At 43.0% G+C, this 21,802-nt stretch overlaps 1 protein-coding gene across 1 annotated transcript in view; it reads left to right on the top strand.

Annotated features, from left to right (window-relative positions):
* The window catches only part of GNA12 (G protein subunit alpha 12), a 66,456-nt gene that overhangs the window by 41,607 nt on the left and 3,047 nt on the right, over positions 1-21,802 (top strand). The window contains exon 3 of the mRNA XM_039491848.1: positions 21,657-21,707. Within this exon, the coding sequence (XP_039347782.1) occupies positions 21,657-21,707 (51 nt within the window). The remainder of the gene's footprint in view (positions 1-21,656; positions 21,708-21,802) is intronic.

Below are 21,802 nucleotides of genomic sequence, written 5' to 3'. Positions count from 1 at the left end.
ATAATAATTAATGGAGAGATCCTATTTCCTAGAACTGGAAGGGACTTTGAAAGGGAACTGGAAGTCCCCTGCCTTCACTAGCACAAGTACTGATTTTTCCCCAGATCCCTAAGTGGCCCCCTCAAGGATTGAACTCACAACCTTGGGTTTAGCAGGCTAATGCTTAAACCACTGAGCTATCGCTCATGTGGAGGCATACAAGTGTGTAGACTTTGTATGCAGTGGCTAAAAACTGGAACCTAAAGTATGGGATCAGGTTCCCTTTCATAACCTTATTATGCATGGTTCTTGATACTCTGTCAAAGCAATTAATTGCTTTCACAAATTTCTGAAGCAGTAGGTGGAGTTGCCCATTTTTGCTTGGCAGCTGTCCATTAGGAATAATTCAGACTTACTCGCCAATCATTAACCTGGGTCTAGGATACACCCTCTAAGTCAGATTTGGGGTGTTTTTATTTTAGCTGCAGCAAAGTTGCTGCTTTCAGTTGTGCCCCCTCTGTGCTTAGTTGGCTGTTTGTCAGTGTCATTTAGAATCAAAAGTTGGGTTGGCCTGTATGGCTCAAATCCACAGAGAACTGCCGGTGCTTCCGAAAAAGGGTTCTTACGGCAATTGCAGACAATGTGTTCACTCAGATAGTTGGCAGGGCAACAGGAAGGAATCTTTTAATGGGATACTTCTGACTAGGCCTCTAGTCTGTACCAGGTTGAGTGGGTGAGCTAGGCATGCTGCTGATGTTGGATACAGTAATGAGGCATTAGTGTGTCCAAAACAATTTCACCTCTCCCACACACACCGGGTATGTAGTCTCCTCACACCCAGAAATGTCTGTGGTGTTAAAATAATCCTTATTAACTGCTAGTCAGCAGAAGGCTTGGGGATGCAGGGAAATAAGTAGCCAGATGCACTACCTACAAGCTTGAGTAAAAATGCAGTTTGTACATGGGGTAAATCTGGTGTTATGCAGAATGCTGCAGGATGTGATTTCAAAATACAGAAATAACATTTTAGAACTGGAATAATTAACATGTTGCTGAATTCCTGTGCTTCTGTCATACTTACAAGATGTCTGTCATCTTTTCCTGTTTGCTGTGAGCAAGGAAGGGAGGAGGGAACACGTTAACTTGAAAATATTGTACTTCTCTTTAATGTAACCTCTGCAAATAATAGAATAAAGACTACAAATAACTTTTATCTCCAGTATGGGCTTGCTTTGTGCATATGATAGCCTTGTGTGTGCTAATGGTACATACCTTTCTTCCAGTCTGAGCAATAGTGTTAACCAGTAGCAGCAGTGCTGAAACTCAAGAGGCAGCAGGGAGCAATATGTACAGAGAAGGGGTGGGCCTCGGTGTTGGTGTGAAGTCATGTTGGTTTCAGGATTGCATAAAAGTCTTTCTAAACATAAATAGTGGAGCAGAAAAGCGTTGTTTCTAAAAGGGGATTAAAGAAAATGCATCAAGATGAACAGTTCAGTGGGAACTCATCAGAATTAGTACATTTTAGAATCCTAGAATCATGAATTAAAAACATTCAAGTTGACCCTTCAAGAGAGCAGTCTTGTGGACCAAGTAAGGCCCACTCTAAACAGTTATACTAGTATTACTAGTGTATGATTTTTTTCATACCAGTTTAGTTAGACATGTGCAATTCTTGTGTGGACACATTCTTATCTGTTTAAAACCAATTATATCTGTTTATCTTGTGGCAGTAACTGGTTTACTTAAATCTGTTACAGCTTGTGTGTACACAAGTTCAAGACTAATGAATATTTCTGACAAATGCTCTTCATCTGGGGATTTTTCTTTGTTTGGCTTGAGGAGGGTAATTAATGATTAATATAAAGGAGCACAGCATTCTAACAACATTTTACTGCTTTCATTTGTACCGGCATATGAGCCACTTAATTGTTTTAATCTTTGAGTCAGATGGTAAAAATCTGATTCTACTTTTGCATACATACAGAGGGTATATTTTTAAGAAAATTGTGGGAGTCCACCATTCTTTGGCTTCACACACCTAAAGTGGAGTACAGGATATTAAGATAGTTCATCTGGTATGAAGTTTCCTCCTCTAAACTAATGGCCACCCTGTCCTAAACATTCATCTAGGTTTTTTAAGGTTACTAAGGGCTTGTCTACATTACCCGCTGGATCGACGGGCAGCGATTGATCCAGCGGGAGTCAATTTATCGCATCTAGTCTAGACGCGATAAATTGACTGCCGAGTGCTCTCCTGTCAACTCTGGTACTCCACCAGGGTGAGAGGCGCAGGCGGAGTCGATGAGAGAGCGTAAGCAATCAATTTACCGCAGTGCAGACACCATGGTAAGTAGATCTAAGTACATCAACTTCAGCTACATTATTCATGTAGCTGAAGTTGCATAACTTAGATCGTTTTTCCGCCCTCCCCCCAGTGTAGACTAGGCCTTAGTGTGGGAAGATGTGCTGACTTGCTCCCCTTGCATGAATTCACCTAGTGAGCTCAAAACAGGAATATCAAAGGAAATGGCTATGCAGCCCTCACTCTAAGCATGGCTGAAGGGCAGCAGGGGAAACAGCTCAGGTTTTCCTGGGGTTGTTGGGTGTCCATGCTCCTTCTTTGTGTCTGACGTCCAAAAAGCCAATTTAGACCCCTGCCTGCAGGCTGATGCCATTAACTCATTTCATGGAAGGCATTGGATGATGACAATTTTTGGTCACTTGGCTGAAGCTGAACTAATGACTTGGTGTGAGAATTGTTTTGTTTTTAGACATTTTAAATCTAAAGGATTCCCTCAAGTTGAATACATCATGTTGCAGAAAGACTATACAAAATAGTACTAGAACAGCTTTTTCCTGTACTATGAAATTTGCATGGCCTAAAGACAGCTGCATATGCCAAATTCTTAATGTAAATGGCTTGTTAAACTCTGTGAAGCAACCAAGATCCCCACCCCTCTTGGTTGTAAATAAAACACACCTCTTTAATTTCCTGCTTGTAGACAGTGGCAGCTGAGATAGTGGCAAAGCTGTTTTGTTGGCGTTTGCTCCTGGCAAGAAAATGGCTTAGTGTGTGGAGGTGGCAGCACTTTTAAGGCACAGTCAGTAATCTGCATATTTGTGAGACAGATAGACTGGGTTGTGTGCTTAGTAATATGCCCTGCCCCTATTGAAAAAGGAGCTTTTATAGTCGGACACATGGTCATCCACTGCTGTGGAGACTGGCCAGTTTCAATACCTGTTCCTGCTGTTAACTTTTAGTGAAAAGATCCAATTCAAATCTAGTTTGCTTAAATAGCAGTGTTGGTAACTACATTACAATATGTGATCTTAGAGGTGCTCAGTCTCCTTAAAGATTTAGGATAGGAGCAGCTAGGATTTTTTGAAGTGTGGCCTCTTCACTGAAAGCTTTTGACCAGCATTATGAAATATTTAATTGTTCAGAAAGTGCTTTCTTTAGATAAAGTCTAAACCAAACAGATTACTTCACATCATTGATCTAGCAATGATCTATAGCAGTCAACCATTTAGTTTCTCATGCCCTAGAACACTGAAAATGAAAATTAACTGAATTTCAGCCGTAACTTCAAGTCTCAGTGAGGGTTGAGAGAACATATCAGTAGCTTGGTAGTACAATACTGACAAAGTTGTAGTTACCAAACTACCATTAAAACCCAGGATGTTGAGGTAAGATTTATATTTGAGACCCAAATGTGAATGTGTGTAAATGCACAGTTAAGATATCTAAAACATGTTAATTCTGCTCCTGTAGCAATGCCAACTTTCCAGCCTCTCAGTTTGGTAAGAGGTTGCTATTGGATTCTTGTTTGAAGAAAGAGTTGATCATCTGTTCACAGCTGGGTATTGTGCTGGGACTAGCTTTTGTCTCCGTGTAGGACTGAATTAGTTAAGACATCAGTACACAAAACTGGCACCTCTTCCCAGTTTTACTTCTGAGGAAAGGGCTGTTCTAGTAGGAAGGGTTCCAGTGCGAATAAAAAATTGTGGTTTAGCAGTTAAAACAGAGTACTAGGAATGAGACTTCAGATTCTTTTCTTGACTCTTAGACTGGGACCTAGGTAAGCTAATTTACTTTTCTCGGGTTTACCTATTGGTAAAATGAGGGATAAATCCCAATTCATAGGAGCTTTGTGGAACGTATGAAATCATTTGAGGTGATATATATGTGGGGATAGTCTCTTGTCAAGGCCACTTATGGCTCTAGACCTTAATTATAGGGCATGGTGTGACCCACTGACCCCCACAATACAATTTGTGTGCTCTCTTGTCTGCAACTTGTCACTGTTGCCAATATCTCAAACATCAAGTCCCCAATAGTTAACCTGTACACTGCAAAACTAAAAAGTGACTGACGTTGAACACTATCGTGAAATATTTGATAAGTCTGCTAAAGTGCCGCCATGGTGAATCTGCAGAGAACCCTTGTGCTTATCTAGCATGAACAGGATTTTGCATAGCCTGTTTGTACCAAGCTGGCAAATGACAAATTTCTAAGATTTTTGCAGGTGCTGAAGCTTGGTAGCTTCACTGCCAGCCCTTACATAGTGGAAAGGGGACGTGGTGTGTGTGGAGCTTGCCTTTTTTTTTCTTTTTTTTGGAAAGGGGTGGGGGGGTGTAAGAATTTGGAAACTTGTAGTAAACTTTTTTGTAATTGGTATTTGCAGGGTGCAGAAAGCAGCAACTTGGATAAGCACTGGAGACGTGGATGGGAGCCAGTAACTCAGTCAGCAGTTAAGGAGGAAATCTAAATGGTATTGGGGAAGATGTGATACAGCTATAATGCTGTACGGCTTAAATGAGGAGAAATGGTTAATTTCCACCTCCTAATTATTTGTTGATTGAAAAGCAGAGTGCCAGTAAATCCCAGTGCACAGACAGGAGTTGGAATGCACTGAAGCGGAGACATAAGATACAGAATGGGCTTAAACATTTCAGATGCATGTTTAGTTACTTTGGCATCTTTTGGGGGAACTGTTAACATAAACATCTTCACTGTACCTCTTCCCTTGCAAGATAGCTAATGTAGATTCCATTAATTTTCATTCAAAACAAACCGTATTTATAGTATTGCTTTATGTGAAATGTTGGGTAGTAAAGTTTTTCATAGTTCCCAGGAGTATTACCAGTCTGACTATACAATGGTAAATGTTCTGCTCTTGTTGGTGCTGTCCATATGACGTATCCAGTTGAAAGCAGCTTGACAATTGCTGCTCATGAGGGGTTTCTGCTGACATCTGTTAGTTGGTTATTTTTCCCCTCTAAGTTGGTTGGTGGTTCAAGAGGACAGGCTGAAGACATGGCTGCATGTTAGCATTCAGAGCCTAAGTGGGTTATCGTGGCAGGATGCTAAGCTACAGGCAGTGTTGCATAGGCCTTGAATTTTAGGTCACTGAAATAGGAAAGTAGGAAGAACAGTGCTGTGCTGTCAATCCCAATTCCCTATTAAAGGGATCTGCCCACTCAAGCACGGTCTTCATAGTTTGTAGGCACTAGTCTCTTTGTGTATGTCTGCACAGCAGTGTAAGCCTAGGATTGAGCCTGTGCTCAAGCTTAACTCCCTTGTGCCCACTCACCAGTTGTGTTAACCTAGGATCCCAGGACCCTGCAGGGCTAGAGGATCCCAGCCTGTATTAAGCAGAGACCTACAGTCTGAGCTCTAGTGCTTTCCTGTGTACATGTAGATCTAGCTTGACTTGGGTCCTGGAAGTCTTTATGATGTATCCCAGAGTTCTGATACTTCCTTAGGGGACACTTCCTTAGTCCTCTATGCCAACAATATGTGGTGCAGTCTATTGCAAACGGAAGCCACACCTCCCTTTGCAAATGGCAGCAGCTCAGTTCAGCATTAACACATTGCCATCTGCTCACTCGTCTGCAAGCACACTGTCAGAGAGCCTAAAGGGTTTTTGATGGACACTGATTAGAAGAGGCGTTTTGCAAAGAGAGCTGCTACCTGGTCACAAGAGCAGAGCCAGATTTTGGCGCACCCTGCATAGGTAGCGCCAGGGGAGCAGAGTGGGGACTAAGTGACTGCGCTGCAGTGAGTGGAAGCAGCAAAGCTTCTGGCTTAGCATGGCCCGGGGAGGATGACCCCCAACACACAGTCCCTCTGCCTCCCTGCAAGGCAGCTGCTTGATCCCACTCCACTCTGTCCCTTGTTCCTCCTGGGGATCCCTTATCCCTGTCTCCTGGGTGTGGCAAGGGCAAGGATAAGGGATCCTGCGGGGTGCTGGAGCACACTGCACCCCAACCCCTGGAGCTGCACTTCAGCCAGGCTGGGTGTGGGTGTGTGGAGGAGGGTGGGGTATATTTCTCTTCTGAAACTGTCGAACTTCAAACAGCCAAAAATGAATAAAAACAAATGAGCAAAATCACTTTCATCGAACATCCCATTTTAAAAGTTAAGAATCTCAGTTTCATTTTAAAAATTTGACAGCCCTGGAGACTGATGTCCTAATTAACCTCAGAGCAGGTGCACATGGGCATTTTCGTGCCAATGTAACTCAGCCTAGAGGTGCACATCCCAGTTCTCAGGTTAGATGGTAGTTCAGTATAAAGCCTTCACAACCTACAGCCACCAAAGGAGCTAACTGTGTAGTTTATGTATTTGTGCTCCGTATGGGCACCTGAATCCCCTCAGTAGCACCTTCACTGCTGGGAAACAGGGTTGGCTGCAGAGTTTTCCCACAGTGCAGCACACTTGTAGGGCTAGAGTAGTCGTGGCAATCTGTGGCCCATCAGGGTAATCCGCTGGCAGGCCGCCAGATAGTTTTACATTTGCACGGCCGCCTGCAGCTCTCAGTGGCCGCGGTTCTCCGTTCCTGGCCAATGGGAGCTGTGGGAAGCAGCCAGCATGTCCCTGTGGCCCCGCCACTTCCCGCAGCTCCCATTGGAATGGCGAACTGCAGCCACTGGGAGCTGCGGGCAGCTGTGCAAATGTAAACAAACTATCTGGTGGCCTTCCAGCCGATTGCCCTGACAGACCGCAGGTTGCCCACCACTGGGCTGAGTGTTGACGTGGGGGAGGGGCATGCCAGGCACTCTGGGATAGGGTTACTTTGACGGGTCTGTCCACTCTTGTGTGGACACAAGAGCCCTAGGTTCGAGCATGGGAAAGGGTTAAAATGCAGTTTAGATGCTCACGCCCAGGGTTCCCTGACACAAGTCAGCTGACTCAAGTCCCACTAACCTTAGGCTTACATTGCTGTGTAGACATACCCATGGTTGTTTACCAACCCATGTTTCCACTGTGGTGTAGTGAGTGAGTCACCTGGCCAGGTTGGATACCTACTTCTATAACACATCTCACTTATAACATCCATCTTCATAGCTTCAACCGTTAGAGAGATTGCAGGGAATTATGGTGGAATGGACTTCTCAGTATTCATACCTCAGGAAATACTAGTATTTCAGTTATCTGCTTTTTTATATATACCTGTTTTTTCTCTCAGTGAATTTCTTTAAACAAACTTAAACGGTAGACAAATGGCATCTTTCCCCAAAGCTGGGCCCTCACATACTGTGCAGCTTGTAACAGATTATCCGAGGAAGGCTCGGCCAAATGGTCTAATAGAACAACTTCTTTCCACCTTCGTTTTAGCCAAATATGTAGTCTGGTACATATGTGTAGAAATCTATGCACTTCTTGGAGGCTGAGTCTCAGACTTGTTTTTGAGGTGTACTAGTTTTCGTCATTTGTGCTGGCTGTGATAGCTGACTCTGTCCTTCCTTTCTCTTTAATACCTTACAAAACACTAGGTTCTGTCTGAATGGAAGGTGTGATATAAACATCACTACTATATTCTGATCATTGTATTGCTAATCCACCTTGAGCTTTTAAGTGATTGCTGAAGTCTAGGAGTGTATCTCTCCCTGTCCATCCAGCCTGTCTCAAGGAAGAATTGATGATGAAGAGAACATTTTGCTATGATTTGAGGGAGTCTGTCGCTGTTATAATCTTCCTTACAGTATATCTATGGCTTAATTTTTTATCTGGGCCAGGCAAAGACTGAGGGATCTACCTTAAATTGTCCCATCTAAATTTAGCAGCTAGGCTTCACAGAGACAGAATTATCAAGAAGGGCTAAATTAATTTTGTGTCAAAGGAGCCTTGGGACAAGCAAAGGAAAACAGAAAATATAGAACAGAGGGTCCCGTTCTGAGTCCTGTTGGTTCAGAGCAGAGTTCAGTAGGACTTTGTCTTTCAAAAGTAGCTGTTGAAATGAGCCTATATTTTTAGATAGTGTAGACAGTTCTGATATTTCATTATAATTGATCTAAGCAACCCAGCGTTACTTTGAATTTCTGGCCAAGACTTCAAGTGGTAAGTTAATACTTTTTATCTTTCTCCTCTAGTAAATCTTTTTAGTATGAAGCTTTTATGGGACTGTTAAAAGTGACCTGCAAAAGATTTTTTAAAAATGGGTTGTACGTTCGTTGTATATAGAAGGCCTGAAAAGTTTGTGGGATGTCTTGCCAAGTTTTTTTCTTCTTGCCTCCTACTCTAGAACTATCGGTGATGTAAATCTACTGTTACGGTTTTGCTGGAATATTCTTTGGGGAGGGGTGTTAGTTTGGCATTGGTTTTAGATTGATGTTCACGAGACACTGAAAGCCGAAGAATTTAGAAGGAAAGCTTAAAAGTCAATTTAAACAGTCATTTCATATTTTGTGATGTAATTTCACTTGTCCAGTTACCATAGAGTCTTCTGGTCTTGTCTGGCCTGGGATTTTTAGTTTTAGTTTTAAAATTTAAAAAAACTTCTAGGGGGATGGAGAGGGATGTTTCCGGACTCCTTGATTACATCATAAAGGAGTAGAAAGGATTGGCCACTTGGGCCCATCTTCCTTTTCTTCTGCAGATCACCCTTTGAGCTCATTGCAGTTCTAGAAAACAGCACAAACTTACAGTTCACAAAATCTGTAAAGAGCAAACTTGCAAAACCGGAAGTGTTGTTGAACACTGGGACTTGTGGCTCATTTCAGGCCTGCTCTTTACATTTCTGCATTTCCCAGATGTGCAGTGACTCATCGTGCTGCTGAACAATGGGAACAGCATCTCCTATTCCTTCACTTGATTCCAGTTGGCAAAGCTGTTAGAGGATATGCATTGCAAAGGGAGAAGAAATTTGCAGGGCTGGAATGAGTCATCCAAGTGTTTGTGATAACTCTCATGTGGTAAAGTAGGAGTTAAGGAAGACTTAGTCTAAGAAGCCAATATGTTCAACACTTCAGCATTAACCAAGAGTTGCCTAGTAATGCAAAACAAGTAAAAACTGAGTTGTGATTTTTATTTTTAATAAATGAAATGGAGTCGGGGCAGGACTTGGACAGTTTGACATACCTCCATATTTTTCTTCACCAGGATTATCTGATTTGTAGCTGCATTGTAATAGATAAAGAATCTTGAGCTGCACAAGCATTAACATAACTGCCTAGAGCTAAATGTTTGTGGTGGTGATGTTCACATGAGAAGGTGGGTGAGGTAACATCTCTTATTGGACCAACTTCTGTTGGTGAAAGAGACAAGCTTTCGAGCAACACAGATTAATGCTAAATGTGTTGGTGAAAAAGGAGCATAGGGTTTGCTATAAAACTATATTCCCATTAGAGTTGCACTTTAATTCACTGAGGCTACTAGCTGTTACTTCCATAGGCCACAATTACAGTGCCAGCTAAAGTAGAATAAGAGTTCAGCATTTAAATATTTACTATGAATAATGTTAAGATCTTAATTCTAAATCAGTAGTGTAATATTTCAGGAGTGAAACACATTGAAGATGTTTCACCTATTTTAACTAAAGAGTCAGAAGTGCGTGATCACTTTTTCCTTACGAACAGTTGGTGTTACTGAAACAATGCAGGAAAACTTTTGTGTATGGTCTTATCTGTTTTCAGGGGAAACTGTTTTGAGAATGATTTTTTTATATATCTATATCTCAAATTTTTTTTTCAAAATTAGTTGTTGAAGGTGTTCGATACCATGGTATCAGTTAGGTTTAATCTTGAGTAGAATGTAAGCTAATGATTTCAGTGTCTATTTTGCCATATGTAGTTGTTTCAGAATGTTTCGTGTACCCAGATATTAGGAACTCTAGAACAATGGGTTCTTAGCCAGGGATACAAATACCTGGAGGTCTTCCGGGGGTACATCAGCTCGTCTAGATATTTGCCTTGTTTTACAACAGGTCACGTAAAAAGCACTAGCAAAGTCAGTACAAACTAAAATTTCATACAGACAATGACTTGTTTATACTGCTCTATATACTATTCACTAAAATGTAAATACAATATTTATATTCCAATTGATTTATTTTATAATTATTGAGACACTGCACCCTATATTCTTCATAGAAATATTATGATATGAATATGGCATAGCTAATATGTTTTATGCAAGATGGATCATGTGAGGTATCATTGGAAAGGTTATGATCTACTGAATGTGTTTATCCAATTTGTATGCATGTATCATTTCTGTATCTGAGGTTAGGAATATTGACTATGTAACAGTTACAACTGTGTGTGTATTTGGGAGACACCCACCAGACAGTAGGCAATCAGCCTCAATGGGCCATTAGGAAGAACAGTAAGACTTGGAAGATACAGGGGTTGCTGCTTTGACACTACAGGGTTAGGTGATCGGGTCACCTGGTACTACATACCATCCTCGGCTTTCAGTGTTTTTCCATTAAGAGGGGGTGTCATACTGGAAAACAAAAGATTCCCACCTTATGTAAATTCTATTTAAGGCTGGGAAGTAAGTCAGTCAGGACTCTTCTTCATTGCCTCCCAGTCCAAGAAGGAAGATGGCTAAAAACGCCTGAAGGAAAAGGAATGAAGTTGAGGGAAAGGGAAGGGCTGAGTCCAGACAGAGACACAGGTCCAGTCTGTAAAGAGAAATAACTGGAACTGTAAGCTGCAGAAACTCTGCAACCTGCCTAAGACAACATTTAGGGTGAGAAATTACATTTTGTATCCTGTTTCTTTAGTGAATTAAGCTTAGATTGCGTGTTTTGTTATAGTATTTGCTTAGTAATCTGCTTTGTTCTGTTTGCTATTCCTTATCACTTAAAATTTATCTTTTGTAGTTGTTAAATTTCTTATTTATTTCAAAACCCAGTGTGTGCAATTCATATCTGGTGGGGGGGAGAGCTGTGCTTAGCTCTCTCCACTTTGAGGGAGAGGGTGAATTTTTATGAGCTTGCGCTGTGCAGATCTTTCTATACAGCGCAAGACAATATTATTTTGGGTTTATACCCAAAGGAGGTGTGCACGTGAGTGCTGGCCATTCCCCTAGCTAAGTCCTCCCACACACAGCTGATTTCAGGCTGTGCCTGCAGCTAGGTGTGGCCGTGCCTGTGTGTGTGCTGGAGAAGACTTGCGAGTCTAGCATAGCAAAAACAGGGTGAGGAAACCTAGTCTAGTGGAAAGGGCAGGCTCAGTGGGACTGCAGCATATCAGGTGGCACCCCAAGAGGGGGGTTCAACCTGTCACAGTATGATATGATAAAAATGAGAAAGTCGGCAATTTTTCAGTAATAGCGTGCTTGTCACTTTTGCATTTTTTGTCCGATTTTTCTAAGCAAGTATTTTTTTAAGTGAGGTGAAACCTTGGGGTACACAAGACGAATCAGACTCCTGAAAGGGGTACAGTAGTCTGGAAAGGTTGAGAGCCACTGCTCTAGAATGTTTAGGACGCTACTTTTTAAAAACAGTGACCTCTGAAGATTGCAGCCTTTAGTGTAAATTGTCTTAGCATGGCCTCACTTTTTAATCTAATTGTTACTGTCCTTCCTCTGGTTTGTGGGATTTTTTCCTGGAGCCAAGAAAATTGTACAGAGCATATTCTTTATTGCAACACTCCTCTCTGACCCTCTTTCCTCCAACTGTTCAGCTTCTCTGGCTTTTTTCATAGCAATTACTCAATGAGGCTCCGACATGCACGCTTTTTCTAAAGTTGCATATTATCACTCAGTGAAATGGAATTTGAGAGAATGGATAGATTAATGGTTTAGAGTGGTCATCCAACATGGCCTTAATGCTATAAAGAGCTGGAGTCCATTGTTAATTTCTTCAGCTGTATGCAAAGTCAAGAATATGTGGAGGTTGGACTGTGGTAATGCGTTAGAATCTGTTACAGACCAGGTGGACCAACAGTACAGTCAGTATAACAGCCAAACGTATCTAACTGTATATAGACTTGGATCTTTTTAGTTTTGCACACAACATATCTGACCTGGTCTCTTGCCTTCAGAGACCTTGATTGCCTTCTTTCATATCCAAACACTCTTTGTTGTATTGGTATCTCTGGAGAGAACCCAGGGTTGAGGTATTGTTGGAAGAGACGTCTTTCCTGAAGTGGATAGCTCTTCCTGATAGTTGAGACTGTTGACATACATGATGAAATGATTTGGAACACTTCTTCCTGTCTGTATTTGAAATTTCATTGCTGCTAATAGCTGTAGGAGAAGAAGTTTAATTCCAAGATAGGGTGAGCAGATAACTTGGTACAATAGATGCTGTTTCAGACTTAAAAGCTACTTTGGCACCTGTTACGTACAGCTTTGAGTTTTCTGTATAAGGTATTTATATGGCCCCAATTACCACAGTATCTGAACACATCAAAATGTTAATGCATTTATTCTCACAACACTCCTGTGACGCAGGGGAATGCTGTTGTCCCCGTTTTACAGATGGCAAACTGAGGCACAGACTCAGTGACATGCTGACTTCCTGTCACACAGTGACTTCCTATTACACAGGAAGTCTGATAAAACAGGGAATTGTACCCGTGCTCCTTAGTGCCCTAAACACTGGACCATTTGTTGGCCTCCATTTTTATGATGCAGTAACTTTACATTGCCAGTGTGTGAAACTGATGGGGTTAGTTCAGATTTCTATTTGGGTCCTGTTGTGTGTTATGCAGAAAACTTTTTTTAAAAAATTATTTTGTTGGCAAACTGATGAGAAGTTATTCTGGTAGAAACTGTCTCCTTCCTCAGCTTTTTGTGGACATTTTAAATGCTATGAGGTGTTCTTACCTTGAGGTCATGTAGTTTCTGTTAAGCACTTAGTTTCTTTCCATTCCTTTGTAGGGGAGAATATTCATAACTCTTTAGATTTGTTCATTTCTTTCTATGTTCTTCAACCCTCTAGTGTAGTCACCTTCCTGATTGGGATTTATCATAGAGAATGTTTTGCTTAAAATCATTGCTTGGAACTCCCAATGAATTGCGTTCCTTAATTATAGGGCTTTGGAAAAGCTCTGTTTTTATTTAAAAAAAAAAAAACAAAAAAAAAAGCTAAAGATTATTCTGTTTCCACTAAATCACTGAAGAAAGCTTTGTTAAATACACTGCCCTATTCTTCAGCCTTGTTTTGACTTGAAAACTGTAGTATACACGTAACAAAATAATCAGTGTAAGGCGGGGGATATGGGGAGTCACAAGTGGTAAATCAGGTAAACTTACTTATGTATTCCAGCAGTTTACATGCACACAGCTGTTTCCTGTTCTGCGCGTGGGAGGATGTGCATACAGAGTAATTGAAGAAAAAGAACAAGTTGTCAGATACAGCCCACTTTTAGCCTGTACCATATCTAGAGACATTGTTAAGGACAAGGGATATGGGGAACTTTTAGTTCAGTGACCTTTCCCTCTTGGGCGCCCCTTCCCACTCCCCCATATGACTAATGCTGTACAGGAAGAGTTTTATTCTTGGAGTCTGTGAGATTTCTTCTTCACAAACCCATCCTGCCTTGACAAGACAGTCTTTTTAAGAGTGCCAGAAAATGCAGGATATTACACTCACCTTCTGAAAATTCATGACTGCAAGGAAGAAGCTCTTATTTTAGCAATTGTTGTTGTTTGGAAAATGTGTCCTGGAAAAATAGTTTCTCCCTGCAATCCATCTATAAATCCTTCAGCATCACTTACAAGTAGAGACTATTTGCATTTTAGTGGGTAGGAGCTGGATCCGTTATGAAACAAACTCTTCCTATTTTACTTGAAGATGGAAAATGACGAGTCAGAGCTCCATTATCTCCATTCATTAGTGTGACGTCCTGCTCATGATGCCCAGAATTCTGAGCCACTGTATTACTCCTCTGCCTTAGCAGCAGCAAAGCTCTCTTGCTAAGCTGTGTGTCAGCTTCCTGACACATCAGCCTGTCTGCCTTCCCAGCAAATTCTTCAAGACTCTGCCAGTCTAAACTTTCCCTTGCAGACATTACTTTCCCCAAGAATTGAAATTAGGGGATGTGTTCAAATTTACAGGGGGGTAAGGGCCAAGGGATGAGACTGAGAGGATGAAGGTGGGCTGTATGGCACCATAGTAAAAACTGAAAAATGTTTCACAACCATTTTATTAGATTTTAACTGTGTTTTAAAATCATCACGCGAATTAAAGTTGGCTATTCAAGCCTTCTATAAAACTACATCTACATCCTTCTTGATTTCTTGTTGTAATTTTGCACAACTCTGTTAATGAGCTTGTTGAATGCAGTGCGTTAATCTTTGGTGGCTTCTCATGTGTCCTGTACTTCCAGTCCTTGAATTGATATGCTCATTAGTTCATTCACAAGATCAGGCAGAAGGTGACTTCTTTTGGAACACACAATTCTAGTCAATGACAAAAATGAACGCTCACCTGTAGCTGTCGTGACTGGGAGTAGCAAGAGATGAATTCCTAGTTCTTTTATCCCAGGACACAACACAAAGATCAGATCAAGCCACTAGTGGTCATAAAAAATAAAAAAGTTGAAGTCAAATCTTTGTTCATTCGTCATGACATTCCACTTTGTGTTCAAATTCTCTATTTTGTCCTGATCCCATTGCTGGTAGAGCCTCAGTTCACTCAACTGTTGTTTTATAAGACAGACATCTGTAAAAGCTACATAGAAGTTGAGTAGACTCCAGAAGTTGCTACTGTAAATTTGTAAGACTCAAGTCTGTCTCTTTCTCCAGCTAACTTAACAAACATTGCTTGTCTTCTTCACTTTAAGGATTCAATACAAGAGTCTTCATTAACCAATTTCTGGACTGAAGTCTTAGCTTCTTACAGTACGTTTTCAATGGATATCTCTGATCCAAGTGTAGCTTCTATTGCCAGGGCCGCCCAGAGGATTCCGGGGTCTTCGGCGGCGGGGGGCCCCGCTTCGGCGGTAAGTCGGTGGCGGGGGGTCCTTCCATTCCAGGACCCGCCGCCAAAGTGCCCCAAAGACCCACGGCGGGGACCCCCCCTCCGCCGAATTACCGCCAAAGCGGGACCCGCCGCCGAAGTGCAGCCCCCACCACGGGTCTTCGGGGCACTTCGGCGGCGGGTCCCGGAACTGAAGGACCTCCCCCCCCCCCCCGCCACCGAATTACCGCCAAAGACCTGGCTGCACTCCGGCGGCGGGTCCCACTTTGGCTGTAATTCGGCAGCGGGGGGGGTCCTTCTATCCCGGAGCAGAAGGACCCCCCCCGCCAGCGAAGACCGGGAGCGAAGAAGCTCCAGGGGCCCGAGCCCCGCAAGAGTTTTCCGGGGCCCCCGGAGCGAGTGAAGGACCCCGCTCCAGGGGCCCCGAAAAACTCTCGTGGGGGCCCCTGCTGGGCCCGGGGCCTGGGGTAAATTGCCCCACTTGGCCCCCTCTCTGGGCGGCCCTGTCTATTGCTGGACGAAAATCTGCTACTGTTGTAGCAGATGCCTGGATGGCATTGTTTAATGACCCAAGTGGTTTCAACAGTAGAGCTTATATAGAGAGAATAGCGACTATCTTCTCTAAATGTGGTAGCAAAAGTAGCCCACCAGCCTCGCTACTTAGATCCATCCCATCTCGGTAGATACTTTCCAAAGCCAGTAATACTGGTTGCAGTAATTTTAAGACAACAGCCAAGGATCACTCATGAGAAAGCGAGCGGGTTTTCCCAGGTTGGACTAATATGCACATCAGTCCCAGAGCATCTTGCATTTTTTCCAGTCTTTTTGGACTCTTGTTGAAAAGATATAACACAGACATTAAGTGTATGGCTTTTAAAATGTGTCTCGAAGATTCTGCAGCTCATACTACTCCTAGTTGAGTAGATCATAGAATCGTAGGAGTGGAAGGGACCTTGAGAGGTCTTCTAGTCCGGTCCCTGGGACTCAAGGCAGGACTAAATATTACCTTCTAGACCATCCCCAACAGGTGATTGTCTAACCTGCTTAAAAACCTCCTAATGACAGAGATTCCACAACCTCCCTTGGCAATTTATCCAATGCTTAATACCCTAACTGCTGGGAGGTTTTTTCTGATGTCCAACCTGAACTGTGTTTGCTGCAGTTTAGGCCCATTGCTTCTTGTCCTGTCCTCAGAGGTTAACAAGAACAATTTTTCTCTCTCCTTCTTGTAACAACCTTTTATGTACTTGAAAACTGTTATGTTCCCTCTGTCCTCTCTTCTTCAGACTAAACAAACCCCAATTTTTTCAATCTTTCCTCATTGGTCATGTTTTCTAGACCTCTAATCATTTTTATTGCTCCCCCTGTGGGCTTTCTGCAATTTGTTCACATTTTTTTCTGAAATGTAGTGCCCAGAACTGGACACAATACTCCAGTTGAGGCCATATCGGGGTGGAGTACAATGGAAGAATTACTTCTCGTGTCTTGCTTACAACACTCCTGCTAATGCATCCCAAAATGATGTTTGCTTCTCCCCCCCACCCCAAACACTGTTACACTGACTCATATTTAGCTTGTGATCCACTATGTGACCCCCAGATGGCCTTTCCGCAGTACTCCTTCCTAGCTAGTCATTTCGCATTTTGTATGCGTGCAACTGATTGTTCCTTCCTAAATGGAGTACTTTGTCTTTGTCCTTATTGAATTTCATCCTATTTACCATATATACTCGTTCATAAGCTGAATTTTTTTAGTAAAAAAGGGAAGCATCAGGGACGGGGGTCAGCTTATGAACGGGTATAGAGGGGGAGAGATGGGACACAGCCCCTCCCCCCAACAGAGGAGCCTCCAAAGCAGCTGCAGAGCAGGTTGTGGCTGTGCTGCCTGGGCGCCAGAGTACACTGTCCAGATCATTTTGAATTTTAATCCGATCCTCCAAAGCACTTGCAAGCCCTCCCAGTTTGATATTGACCACACACTTTATAAGTGTACTCTCTATGCCATTATCTAAATTATTGATGAAGCTAATGAATAGAACTGGATACTGGACGAAGCCCTTCAGTACCCATTCAATATGCCCTTCCAACTTGTCTGTGAACCACTGATAACTACTCTCTGGGAATGGTTTCCAACCAGTTACGCACTTGCCTCATAGTAGCTCCCTCTAGGTTGTATTTCCCTAGCTGGTTTCGGCCAGACATGGCCAAAATAGGGCCCGCGGGACCGTCCTGCCTAGCCCCTGAGCTCCCGGCCGGGGAGCCTAGTCCCCGGCCCCTCCCACACTGTCCCCCCCCCCTCCCCCACAGCCATGCCACTGTGCGGACTGAGCTTTGGCCTGCCACTCCTGCTGGGCAGCGTGGGGAGCGCAGCTGGCTCTAGCTGGTTGTCGCGGTTGTGAGCTGCTGCTGGTAAGGGGGCGGGGAGTGGGGGGGTCCTGGGGGGCAGTCAGGGAAGAGGGGGCGGTTGGATGGGGCGGAGGTTCTGAGGGGGGTGGTCAGGGGATGGGGAACTGGGAGGGTTGGGAGTGGGAGTCCTGGGGGGCCTGTCAGGGGGTGGGGATGTGGATAGGGGTCAAGAGGGCAGTCAGGGGATGGAGAGCGGGCGGGTGGAATCCAGGAGGGCAGTTAGAGGTGGAGGGTTCTGGCGGGTGGTGGTCAGGTAACGAGGAGCAGGGTGGTTGGATAGGGGGTGGGAGTCCCAGGGGGCCTGTCAGAGGGTGGGGGGTGTGGGTGGGGGTTGGGGCAGCCAGGGGACAGGGAGCAGGGGGTTGGATAGGGGGTGGGGGTCCCAGGAGGGGGCGGTCAGGGGCAAGGAGCAGGGGCTGTTGGATGGGTTGGGAGTTCTGAGGGGGGCTGATAGGGGGCGGGGTCCAGGCTGTTTGGGGAGTCACAGCCTTCCCTACTCGGCCCTCCATACAGTTGCACAACCCCGATGTGGCCCTCGGGCCAAAAAGTTTGCCCACCGCTGGTTTAAGTGAAGGTCCTGCGAGACAGTATCAAAAGCCTTACTAAAGTCAAAATATACCACCTCTACTGCCTCCCCCTGCTACCCACGAGGCTTGTTACCCTGTCAAAGAAAGCTATTAGGTTGGTTTGACACAATTTGTTATCTTATTATCTTCTAGGTGTTTGCAAATTGATTGCTTATCTTTCCAGGTACTGAAGTTAAGATGGCCTCTCCAGTGTGTATAGGAGAGATTAGGGTTACACTTTTCTCTGAGCAAAGCTTGTATCCCACCATATCTTCCAGAGAAGTTTGAAGCTCCATCAAATGCTTGTGCCATCTGTTTGGAGTCCAGTTTACAAGCATTTAATTCTAAGATGGGGGATGTCACAGATGCAGCCAATGTGTCTATTGTAACCTGAACATCTAGAAATGCATCTCCTGGCCTACCACTGACATCAAGATAACGTAGGCAGTGACTTAATACTTGATGCCCATTTGCATCGGGGCATTCATCAGCCATGTATGCGGATTTTTTTGAATGTGGTGAGAGAGTTCTTCACTGTTTCAACTGCTGAGTCTTTCACTGTTGCACCTCATGCTTCTAACCAGTCAGTTGAGTTTCTTGCAGAAAGATAGTGAGCGTTTGCTGGTCTTGTTTGGAACCAGTGTCCAACTTCAGGGTTAACCAGTGACAATGCACTTAACTTTGGCCTCCGGTTTGTAGTGTGAGGTATGTCTTGCTTAAGTGAAAGTATGATGCAACAGCCATGTTTGTTCGCATAAACTATGTTGAGTTTAGCATTCTTAACAGCCTCATTAAGTACTTCTGAAATTGGCTTTGACAGTGACTGGCTTATAAGACTTGCTGCATATTGCTGCAGTCCAGAGGCTTGGTGTTTTTGCAGCATTCACATAAGTTTGTCAGCACTGGCTTTCCTGATCAATCTGACAAACCAAGCTCCTCTAGTTGTACCAATTGAAGCAGTGAGAAGCTTTCCTTCTTTGTAAGCTTTTTTTGCAAGAGGTGCACCACCAGTAGTCATCTTTTCTAACTTAAATGAATGGAAAAAGTTTGACCAACGAACATCAGGAACTGCCTTTAGGTTTTGGAGACGTATTTCTTCAGTAGATAGCTGTATTTGTGTGGTGGGCTGTTCAGATGTAGATACACTACTTGAATCTTCAGATGACATGTTGGTATATTCTTGGTTCTTGGCATGTTCTTCATTTTTGTTGGTTTGACCGGGGAAGGGGGGTTGTAGAGGTAACAATCAGGGAATCCCAGTTCTCAAGCTCATCAGAGATCTCCCTGCAGTGTCCAATCCCCCTCACTGGACACTCAGAAATTGTTAGGTTTGCTGTCTCCAAAGAGACAGAGCGCACAGCATCCTGTTAGGATAGCTGAAGACTCATGCTTGACTTCAGCTATCTTCAGCTTCAATGTACTGCCAAGATGGTTTTGTAATGAAACAAGAACAAGTTTATTAACAGACATGATATTTGTGATACTAAATGAGAAAGAGGCAGGTATGGTAACAGACAAAACAAAATAAATCCCACTTTCTAGTGACTAATCTTAGCACATTGTAATCTTTGCATAAGCAGTTTCCTTACACCAAGTTACCAGCATCTCCAGGCTAGGGGATCCACCTACACAGAATCAAAGGGTGCTGTTCCCTTTGCTCCTCAAGTGACAGATTACTGAAGTGTCTCTTTGCTCCCCTTATATTACCTAAAATCCATTGTTTCTGTGTCAAGAGCCAGGAGGGATTCCTGGGGTGCAGACTCTGCACCCAGGTGTGCTCACTAAACTGCTGCTTGATAGCTTTGTTTATTGTATATATAAATATATTTTAATTGTCCTCTGCCAGTAATCAAGATGGTCAGACAGCTAAATACACTTTCCTTTGTTTAGGGCAGGCTAGGCTTATGCACTGCCTCCCAAACACATTTTAAGAACATATTTCCAGCACACACACAACTCTTTGTGCACAACCTGTATATACATCACATGATTTTCAGGACCACGTGTGACACAAGTTATGATATCTTGTGTGATACTTTTTAGATATATATTATAACAACACTGTGTTGGGGAATGTGTGGTAGAGTTATAGTATGGTGGGCCCTCTGCCAGTTGGCATTGAGGGGCTCTTAGTCTGAAAGCTTGTGCTGAGTTGTAGTAAACTAGTATTGAGTGCTCCAGTCTTCCATGTGACACTTCCAAACATGGTACCCTTTTCATTTGTTCTGGAAAGGAATTTGGTTCTATCACCTCCCACACTATGGTGATGGGGATCATACAAATAAGTAGGCAGATCTTTCTTGTGGGAGATAATAGGTTATACTCCTAGAATAAATCTGATCCTGAATGTAACTATTTGGTGAGCGCAAACTACCAATCTTAATCTTGGTTCAGTCTACTGGTAGCACTCTAGTGCATACATTTTGCTCCCCACGAGTGCAGTGGATGGGCTTTGAAGGAGATTTCAGACACTTTTATAGGTGCAAGGATGGTGACTAGTGATGCAACAAGGAGTGGATGCTAATTTAGATTCTCAATCTAGGATGTGGAGTACTTCGGGACAGATGGGTTTGAGGAAGAAGATTCCTGTTGCCCTTTGGGCCAAAATTGAAGCTTCCTTCTAAATGGAAAAAGTTTCACTACTTAAAGGAGTATAAAGTATTCCTGCATGTGTGTCAGCTTTAAATGACATTTTGATTTGACTGATTTTTAAATGATTTATTGGAGGTCTTGCAAAGAAATGCATTTTTAAAAGATACATATAAATAACCCTTGAGGCTTAATATTACATACCCAATTCAACAATAGTCTGATATATTTTTACAAAAAGCCACTTCAGTTTTAAAAACGACCTGGTTATATTTTTGAAAATCACTGTATCCTTCAGGAGGGGGACCATATTTTGAAGGAAATTTTTTTTAAAAATGTATTTTTCTGCTAAGCTTGTCTCCTTAGTAAAAATTTAAGACCGACAAGTCCCAGGTTGCTTAAACCTTTTGCTACTTCAAAAATTGCCAGCTGATGTGTAGGATGTGCTGCTGTTCTCTGCCATGAGTTTTAAGACAAAAATGCATTGGCTTCCAGTAAATGTAGTCCACTGTGCTGTTATCCAGTGATATTTAAGCTGTATTCTACATACAAAAGAGGACGCAGTGCATTAAGACAAAGCATGAGCTGGCTGTAGCAGCAGCTGATGTTCAGTGTATGAATTTTGAGCACTTATTGCACAAACCTATTGCTGTAAACTTTCTTTATTGCTTTCCCAGTAATGTGCGTTGGTCTGGTTTTTTCCACAGGAAGTGCTGCACTGTTTTAGGCTTATGTTAAAGCTGCTCCAATATTCTTACCAACCGTTTGTTTCAAAGTAAACTATACAATGCTCTTCTCATTACAGCCTCTAAACACACCAGGATCCAGTCCAGACATCGTGTGTGTGTGTGTCTGTGTGTGTAAAGCAAATGGGCAAAAAAGGCTTTCATTCAATAACCTGCTTGATTTGCTAGCCTAGAAACAAGATTAAGAAGCATCTTTTTCCTTTTCAACAGGGTGAATCGGTGAAATACTTCCTGGATAACCTGGATCGGATTGGCCAGCTGGTGAGATGTAACTATTTATAGTCCACAGGGGTTAAAGTTAGGAAGGGCATTCTTGCAGATGCTTTAATATCCCTGGTTTAAAACTAGTAAACATA

The sequence above is a fragment of the Mauremys reevesii genome, linkage group 10, assembly GCF_016161935.1.
Source record: "Mauremys reevesii isolate NIE-2019 linkage group 10, ASM1616193v1, whole genome shotgun sequence".
NCBI classification, from domain to species: Eukaryota; Metazoa; Chordata; order Testudines; family Geoemydidae; genus Mauremys; species Mauremys reevesii.
This window is presented reverse-complemented; position numbering and strand designations above follow the sequence as displayed.